We start from the raw sequence: 10,092 nt of genomic DNA on the forward strand, positions 1-10,092 counted from the left end.
AGGTGATTATTTGAAAATATTTATTTATTTATAATTTCCCCCAAAAAAACGACAGGACTTTTTGAATGACCTGGTATTTCGATAGCTAAGGATCTTCAAGATATCATTTGGGCTTTGTTCGAATTTCGTTTTTTTTTTAATTGTTTACTGTTGCCTTCAAGCATATTTCGCACTATAACAATGTTGTTTTGTTAATAATTAGTGGTACATGATGTAATGGCAAAAAAAAAAAGATATATAATCGTCGACATAATAAATCATAAACATAGTGAAAATATGGCAATCCCCCTCTCCCCGAATGATTATCTCCAAAAGACAACGGATCCAGTCTGAAGAGAACTTCGGCATACCTTTTCGTACAAGGATAGTCATGACCCAGAAGTAGTCAATGACTACCGTGGCTTTTGTTGCATAGATCGAACATTTTGTTGGTTACAGAAGTTAGTTTCCAACTCCAAATTATCAGCTAAGAATAAGACCGAGAAGTAATTTTGTATTTTTTGTCAAGAGGATTTCCAGGTATGCTAGGCATGACGATGTGTTGCATGTATCCAACTCGCCAATAATGTGGTGGGTATGACAGCGGACTTGACAGAGTTTGTGTGTGTCCAGAATGTGATGAGTAACCTCCTAAATTTATTTCTATGATTTTATTTTATGTATTATTTATTACCTTCTGCAATAATTATTTTTATGATTCGAATTTTTCTAAAATTTAATTTTGACTTTTCCTTGGTAAAAAATAAAGTTTAGGCCGTATTTGGGACCCCTAGGCTTAATATGACCTATTGATAATGGTTTGAATGATCGTCCTAAATTCTACATGAACTTCCTTCTAAGTTGATTTCCTTACTTTATTTTGAAAGTGGATAGATGACTAGCTGTAGGCAAATATTCAGGCCAGTTGATTGGATATTGAGTGAGCTACAGCTGTGCAAAACGTAGGTAGGCCATATTTGGGTCACCTACCTTATTAGAGTTGTGAGAATAACTATAAATACCCTAACCCCTTGCCTATTAACCTTTTGTATATAATCGACTTCTTCTTCCTAAGGAATTAGATATATTAGCTTGACAATCTAACAAAGAACTCTTCTCTTAGTCGTTTGGTATTACTATTCCTTGGTAGTAACTTATTTTCTCGATTTATTACAGCATATAAATATGACGACTTATATAAAGCCTATCTAAACACTTCGTCATTCGTAAGTTTTGGTAAATCACTCTTGTATACGAAAATTAGTAACAGAAGCTTATGTCCAGTTACTAATATGAAACAGCTACCCCAGAGACTTAGCTATCGCAATTGGCGTCAAAAAACAACCTTCACAGAGTTCTAGTATAAATCACCTCAACCTGCTGACCTGGGAAAATCAATTTCCTACCGGTGTGAATTAGAAAAGAAAATCTAAGTGTGTTATGTGATTGTTTTCAATGAAATATGAGTCACAATGGCCGCATTCATGGCGATCACTGGGAGTAGCAGTTCTAAGAATACTCGTGATATATATGTCCATGTCAAAAATCAAATCCTTTTCCAACATCATTACACGCAACAACAAACATTTACTGAAATATATAAACAAATACAAAATCGGTCATATGAATGTCTGAATAATTTTTACTCCTAGCTGCTTTACCAATTAAATCACTTTTTATTGTTTGGATGTTTTATAATGAGACGTTTGATTAGGAGGAGAGAGAGGTAGCCGCCAACTAGTGAGTTTTCGGCCCCGGCTGGGAAGGGAGGAAGAGGTCCTGGCTGAGAGCTCCCGTTCACCTCCTTTCGCTCCAAGGCTCGGCAGGTTCTACGCTCCTTTTTCACCACGGCTTGGACGTCGTAGGTCCTAGGTCCGATAAGCACTACACTACTCATTAACAACATCGTCCCAACCAATAAAAATGTATTAGCTGCCTGTAGTACATAAGTATTTAAAATAGCTAATCAACTTTAATTCAATGTACCCAACAGTACACAATTATGTGCTTTTCATTTTCTTTAATTAAAGTGTGGAAACGATCTTTGGATCATCTAAGTGCTGTGCCCTTAAAATGAATGTATATTTAAACTGTAGTAAGTAATGTTTTGTAACTTTGAAAAAATACAAACATCATAGTGAATATGTTTATAAATACTACCATTCACAGATATACATGAATTGAAATAGTTCGATAGAATAATATCGATAGAATATATCCTTGATAATTTTTATAAGAGACGATCATGAATGCTAAAAATTAAATACAAATATTTTGTTTCTATATTCATGTATTATCGGTTATGTCATGTTCATTATATTTTACGTAATCATTTTCACAATAATATTTCACTTCGACTGGAAATAAAGTTCAATTGTTTGTTTCTAATGTTTATTTTATATATAATAACGCACTGCAGAATTGTTTTTCAAATCTTGATATAAAAAATATATTATAATATTTTCAATTCTTTGTTCTTTTTAACATGAGATTGAAAAATATTTGAAAAAAAAATCGTTAATAACTAGTTTAAATTCCTTTCTTTTCTCCCTTGCCGTTAATAATGAAGCATAATGTCAGGGTTCTTCCGTATGGCTATATTTAGTACACTTCCTTCCTGTATCACTTGTTAGGAGCTATTTTTTCTCTCTGCTAATTGGTCTTGTTAAATCATTTCTCTCCTTATTTATAGTAAAATGGTTTTCTTATATATACACTAGGGGTTATCCCCTATCTGCCTGGCGGCAGACCAACCCCCATTTTCCCAATTACTGATAATTCAATTGTAATTCATTCTACTCGTTCATTTAGTTATACTACTTCAATTTGTGATTTTTGCTAATAAAAATAATAAAGCTATATAAAAATTTGGCAAAAAGAAAGATTTTTGGACATGATTTTTTTTTTAGAGAATTATTTTCCAGCCTAGACATTCATAAATCCTCACGGCTTTGCTTAAACCTAGAGCTATTTATTTTCAATAAAGAAGATTTCATTGGTCAATAGAAAAAAAATTGACTGGCAGATTTGAAGAGTAACTTTGGCGTGTATAATATTTCAAAAATTAACCCACATTACCTCATATGCAGTACACTTTTTTTTATATGAAAATCTACTGATTTTGAGCTGATTCAGAAAATACCTCACCAGATATATACTGTATCTGTGGTGTTTTGACCTTTCCAAACAAAAAACTGTAAAATATTTTTATTTAAATAAGGTTTCATTTTTTTATTAAATCCTGTAGTACCAATATATAGTAATATAGTATTTGTAGAGGAAGGTCCCCTGAACAAATTCCGATAAATTTCCGTCAAATTTAGTTGCCAGAAGATGGGAGTGAGGGACTCGAAGGTCCTTTTTTGAGTTCTTGGCGTATATCTCGAAAAAGAGCGTAGCACAGAAACTGTAGCTTTTCCTAAATCAAATCTTTTTCAACGCTCTACATAATTGTAAATCAAATTGGTCCCTATTGTTTACTGTCTTCCAAAATATGACCGCTATAATGGAAAAATATCGCGATTTTCAAAGAAAAAAATAAAAACGATATAAAGGCCATGGAAGATCCATCAAAAATTTATTAATTTTTTGTTCCTAAAAAAAAATCGTAATTTAGGGTTTCTGTAGGTGTGAATAACGAATATAAACTTAGATTCAGCTAAGAATAGAACAAAAGATAACAAAGTGTGTTCATATGATTGTGATCGGGAGAGATCTAGTGCTCTCCTCTTTTTTTTCTCTTATTCTCCCAAAACTACTGTCTATTTTACTTTTTTTCTCTTGTAGTCAATCATCAAATTATTTATTTATCCATTGTTTGTAACTTCTAACAACGAGAAATGGTTATTTATAACAAATAAACAAAATTAAAGTACCTTTATGTAATATGGGAAGAGTTTAAAAACAAAAGATGCCTTTTGAGCACGATCTGAATATTTCAATGAGTATAACATCTACCTTGTATTGAAGACCACTTAATTGTAAATGTATTTACCTAGTTTAATGTAATCATTAGAGCAGTTTTGAAGTAGTCTCTAGAAAGTGTAATATCCATTGTATAAAATAATGCTTACAGTGGGTCGATTTTAACGGAAAAGTTGCTGTAACATCCCAGGCACACACCTGCCCTAAAAATGTAATTTAATGACGTACGTATTTTAGTTTTTGAGGTAGGCTATTCACAGACACAGAAACCATCTGAGAAGGCTGGGGGTTATCTCAACTCAGGGGACCTCAAAACGTCACAACTCAAATGCTAATTTTGAAGTAATACTTCCCCATACTATATATTCCATATATAGGTAAGTGAAAGTAAGAATTAACACAATGATTGTGTTAAACTATTAATTATAAAAATATAATCTGTGTATATTTCAATGTTCTCTTAGTTATTTTTTCCCCTCTTGCAAAATACTCATTAAAATGCTATGATTTCATTAAAATGAAATGAAAATAGATGCAGCATTATTGCTAGATAGGTTTAGGTATAATTTAGATCTCCAAATAAATTAACAGCACTCAACATAAAGGTATTTATTTGTCTACAGTCTAATAAAAAATAAATAACAATATAATAATGTACATATAAGCAGTATCTGCAATGAATGAATCATGTTTTTAAACAAAACTCAAGTATTACCTTATTAAATGGTATTACCAAAAAATAAATGTTTTCCTTCCATTATAATGGAATGAGACATGAAAAAAAAGTTCGAATTTATTCTTGGTAGTGAGAGTAATCATACAATGAGAAAATCTTTGGCATTAGTTTGAAAACCAGGAATTCACCAAAAAGTCAATTTCAGAAAAATCCCTTTGAGTGTAAAGCGTTTCATATATAATTTTCGTCCGAAATAGATTTGATAATAGCAATATAATTTCCTCAAAATAAAAATTGCATTATCTCTGCTGACGTATATCTTCTTTTCAATATTGCTTCAATATTAAAACTAAGAAATATTTGCATTTTTATAAATCGAATTGATGAAAATCGATAAATGTGAGCTTTGACAATGGTTACAGTGACTCTTGCTTCAGTTCCAAAGCCCAGACGTGCTGCGGCCAACCCGTTCTTCCTTTCAATTTCCTTGCCTCGTCTCCCTGTAACAGGTAGCGAGAAATAATTAAACGAGAAACAAATTAAATATTATAATTATATAAAATAGCACTATGAAATAATTCAGGTTTTAACTACTTAATCCAAATTAATTGATTTAACATGCATAATACATCTACATATACTCGTAATTTCGTTCAATTTAAATGACAAAATCAAAGCATATATATCAATATAATACTATAAATTTCAATTATCTAGAATTGGAAATGTTATAAACGAGTAAAACACGAATAATGAATGAAAAAAAAAGAAAGAATAATAAGCGGAAGAAGAATAAAACTAATAATGAAAATGTCCTAATGGATATATATATATATATATATATATATATATATAAATATATTAAAAATATATACAACAACACAATCTGAAAAGAAAAGAATACAATAGAGAACAGCACTTAAGAAATAAACAAAAAGAGAAAATGAAAAAGAAAAAGCAAAATAAAATTACAAAACATAACAACTTTTTTTTACCACCTTGTGAAAAAAATATCTTTAATAAATAATTTGTTAAAGGTTTTCTTTTCACTGAGCGACCAGTTATTTCGTCAGAACGATACTTCATACTAGGTGATACCAGCTATTGTTGAAAATAGTAGTCATAGGAAATGTGATGAAACGTTTGTGGTGTTTTGATTACACCGTTTAAATTAATATTTGTTTTGTCAAGGTATAACATCTGACATAAATTTACACAGTCTTGATCCATTTGCCATTATTGGTCCTTTAATAATAATAAATAAATTTAAAATAAATAAATTTAATAAATTTACACAGTCTTGATCCATTTGCCATTATTGGTCCTAATTGTTTGTTATGTTGGTCAGAATGAACTTTTTGTTACGTATTTTAGGGACATCATCTTATGTATTAGGCAGGAGACATATTCCGAGAGCCCAAGAGGAGAAAAAGTTATCTCACCCCAATTTTTTATTACTTGAATCTAATTAATTATTATTACTAATTAATGAAGACTATGTATAATTACTTGTAGAAATTTATGCGACTGTCGACCATAGTTAGGGGGAATAAAAAATGGTGGCTGTTGCAAAACGTTAAATTTTTGTTTTTTTTCTTTTAGAGCTCCATTCTTTAAAATTATCAGTATCTCTAAGAACCTAATAGGACTTAATTTAAATAAGAGTAAATTTTCTAAAATACGAACCCTGAAAAGAGCGTTCAATACTTCCCAAGATGCAAGTTTTTTAAATCAACATTTGATAACCAAATAACGAAAAATCAGTAGTTAGTGAATTTACTTTGGGAAATCTATAGTTCAGGAATCAACAGACGTACAGCAGATGTCTGTTAGCACTCAAATTAAAGCTATTTTAATGTGCTATTAAGTATTTTATGACGTTTATTCTCGTAGTAGTAGAACTATTTAAAATAATCAGTTCTATGAATACTCATATTTTAGAAAACTTACTCTACTTTAAATGATGTTTTTATAGGTTTTAGGTCTTCTAGTGTCGTAAGCAGTTTTAAAAATATCAAAAATATCAGTTTTAAAAACCTTTCTTTACTCTCCCTAACTATTGTTGGCAGACTCGTCAATTTTGACTTGTAAACTATTCATACTTTTCATTAAAGTAATCAAACTTTTGGGTGAAATAAATGCTTTTTCCCACCGGACTCCTGTACTAACATTTCGGGATACATACTCAACCAACTTCCAACTTCCCCATCCCAACCTAAATGTCAGAAAAACCAATCGTCATGACATATTGACTGAAATTATTTGGCAAGATACTTTAAACCATCGACATGGGCGTAAAAGTTAAAATATAATGAGTAAAGGGGCATGAGTGGATGGGGTCAGTACGTCATGACAATTGCAAATTCTTAAATTGCCTATAAGGATATTTTTTTTCTGTATGTATTCCGAATATTTAAGACAAAACAATGTAGAATACAATGGGTGACCTTTAGAACACCTATTCTTTCTGTTTGGTGCAGTTTTCATTTTATTATTATTTTTTTTCAGCAGAGGGAGTACCCACAGGGATGAGTTTACAATGCAAGTGTGTCAATCTATCAATTCTTGATATAAATCATCTTAAAATAATACAATTTCTCTTTTGAAACCCTCAAAAAACCGAAAACTGAATGCTGAAGAAGGATTTTTGCGGATGCATGACTGAACGTTTTCTTCACTTGTGACACCAATTTCATCTCGACCTTTCGAATTTAAGTGGTAATACCGCAGCGCAATAGACAAACCAAGGCACAGAGCTTAAACTTTAATTGCGAAATGGTGAAATTGAAGGGACAAGAAAGGGAAAGAAAAAATGAATAAATTGAAATATTTTTAGTTAGTGTGTAGACTGGAACTGATCGTAAAAGAAAACTGTGGGGAAAAAATCCTCGAATGAGAGGAGGGGGAATATTGAACGGAAATGGCGAATATAATCAGAAGGTTTTAACATATTTATTCATTAAATTATTTTATTTTTATTTATTTATTTTTTACTTATTTATCCAATCAAGTATTTCTTCTAACCAACTTTTTATTATATCTCCCTTTAAATCTATGTATTAGTTTTGTTTTGGTAAAATGTATTTATTGGTTTGTTTTACTGTAAACTGATCTACTGCTGTGACTAGTATTTCTCTGGTTTAATCTTACATATTGTTTAATAGTGAATTTGTTTAGTAGGTCACTGAGGAGGATCTGAGAGGGTGAATTCGGGAGAGTGAATTTGTCGATCAGGTAAAATAAAAATTGCGAAATGGTGAAATTGAAGGGACAAGAAAGGTAAAGAAAAAAGTAATAAATTGAAATATTTTTAGTTAGTGTGTAGACTGGAACTGATTGTAAAAGAAAACTGTAGGGGAAAAAAAAATGTTTTATTATATCAGGTAAAAATATATAATTTATATATGTCCGATGACAGCTTGATTGGTATGCTGTGTAATGTAGCAATCCGATGTATTTGGGCAGCATGAATGAATAAAGCATTTCTCTCTCTGATATTTATATTGTTCACATTTCACTTAATTATATCAGAAAATTATAATGAATACAAAATTGTAGAAACTGTTTCATTTATTATCACAAAGAGAGCAGCTGCAACTAAAGCCCAAGGTAACCTTCTGTAACTGTTACCAGCCGACTACATCTTTCCCATATATTTCAGGAATTTTTCAATCACTTATAGAATGAATTTTCTTTCTCGATTCTTATCTCGTGACTCCTCCCGACATCCGACGCACCCAGGCGTTGATTTGATTGCCTAGGCGTTATTTACGCCAGTGGTTAAGGTATCTAAAGATATTTTTACAATTAGATGCATGTTTTTAAAATCCGAAAAATTTACGAATCATCCCGCAACATTACGCTTATATCCATGGGAATTTTATTATATGAAAGATAATGGGTTATAGGAAGCACAGAACCCTTAGCGAAAGCCTCCCTTTTAAAGCACGAGGCAGTGAGAAGCTGTAAGTGGGCAGATGCAGCACATTGCGCGATACGGCTGCTGTTAACTCGATTGCTGCGGTGCCGCTGTCGCCACTAATCAGGTTAGCCAAAAGAACTTAACCAGACCCCACACTTTCCATGATTGGCTCACACAGCCAGCTTCACTTCATTAACCCCTAAACAATATTAATATACTTGAGTGTCATCCCGAGTTACTGGTTCCGCAACATATTCTTTCCTTCCTACTCAATACTAATCGACTGAAGCCCTCCATTATGGAGATGATGTTTCCATCCTTGTGTTTTCTGTAAATAAAACAATTATAAACTCATTCATTTGTTGCAATATATACATCCATACATACTATATGTATATATGTATGTGTAATTGTAATTTTAACACGAGCCATTACAAAATTAAGAAAAACACACCATTTCCAAGTCAAATTTAACCTAATACATATCAATTGTTACTTTTTCAAGTTCAATTGGAACTTTTTCCATTTCAGTTCAAATCTTTTCCATTTCAAATTAATTTTTTCGAATTTAATTGTAACTCTTCCGGTTTCAAACGTATCTATTTCCATTTCAATTGAACCCCAATCGGACTTGTATTAATACATTTAATTATTTTATTTTTTTAATAAGTACGATATTTTCAATAATGACTCGAATAATTTCAGCATATTCATCCAGACATTATTATATTCAACTGGCATTGATAATGTATAATAAGTGCTGATTTTAACTATACATTGATATAATGATAAAATTATGTAGATAAATAATTGACTGTATTATTACAAATTATGAATAAGATGGTCAGGTATGCGGTCAAAATAAACAAAAATAGTTGTTAACTATTTTTATTACTTTTGACCGCATCCCTGACCGTCTTATTCTAATAATGAAATAATAATTGAAGCTGTTTATTATTTTTTTTAAATGCTTATTAAAATAATTGTATTTTTTAAGAGCATAGGGGAGGCGGATTTAATCCATTTTATCATTGTTTATTGGTTTTTCAAAGTTTCTAATATCGACATTTATTCAATAACCAACACTACTAGGAATTAATTATTAGTGGAAGAACTCAGCGGTCGCGCTTTTGGGTTTCGGTTTATTGTTACTTTTTTATTTTCCTTCGGTATGGGGATCTTTTTTTAGATTATTAAGGGTCTTCATTCTATTTGTTTAATTAGATTTTCAATCTAATTGCCATTGGGCCAATCGGAAATCAGATATTCAATATTAATAGAATCTGGACCATTGATAAACAGAAAAACGATTCTCATATCCATGAAAACTAAACAAATTTAAACTCGCACACGTGATCGAAATTCGAATTCCAAAAATAGAAGAGGATTGAATTAATTAATTTGAAATTATAAAAATGAAATTATTTTAATAAGAATTTAAAAATAAATTACCAATTTTAATATTTTTTTCATTAATTTCATGTCTAGTTAAAATAAGCACTTAATAGAACAGAACAGAATGTCAGATGAATATATGATAATTAAAAGTCATTATTGAAATTATCATATTTAAATTTAATTAATAAAAGTT

At 30.7% G+C, this 10,092-nt stretch overlaps 2 protein-coding genes across 2 annotated transcripts in view; one reads left to right on the plus strand and one right to left on the minus strand.

Annotated features, from left to right (window-relative positions):
- LOC106689479 (PBAN-type neuropeptides) overlaps nucleotides 1–2,121 on the plus strand; it is an 11,161-nt gene extending 9,040 nt beyond the window's left edge. Inside the window, exon 3 of the mRNA XM_014434450.2 lies at nucleotides 1,694–2,121. Within this exon, the coding sequence (XP_014289936.1) occupies nucleotides 1,694–1,851 (158 nt within the window). The 3' untranslated portion in view covers nucleotides 1,852–2,121. The remainder of the gene's footprint in view (nucleotides 1–1,693) is intronic.
- Nucleotides 2,122–4,526: 2,405 nt separating this feature from the next.
- LOC106689478 (heart- and neural crest derivatives-expressed protein 2) overlaps nucleotides 4,527–10,092 on the minus strand; it is a 39,382-nt gene continuing 33,816 nt past the window's right edge. Inside the window, exon 3 of the mRNA XM_014434449.2 lies at nucleotides 4,527–5,079. Coding sequence (XP_014289935.1) covers nucleotides 4,996–5,079 — 84 coding nt within the window. The 3' untranslated portion in view covers nucleotides 4,527–4,995. The remainder of the gene's footprint in view (nucleotides 5,080–10,092) is intronic.

The sequence above is a fragment of the Halyomorpha halys genome, unplaced genomic scaffold, assembly GCF_000696795.3.
Source record: "Halyomorpha halys isolate HHAL.00 unplaced genomic scaffold, Hhal_1.1 Scaffold1371.1, whole genome shotgun sequence".
NCBI classification, from domain to species: domain Eukaryota; kingdom Metazoa; phylum Arthropoda; class Insecta; order Hemiptera; family Pentatomidae; genus Halyomorpha; species Halyomorpha halys.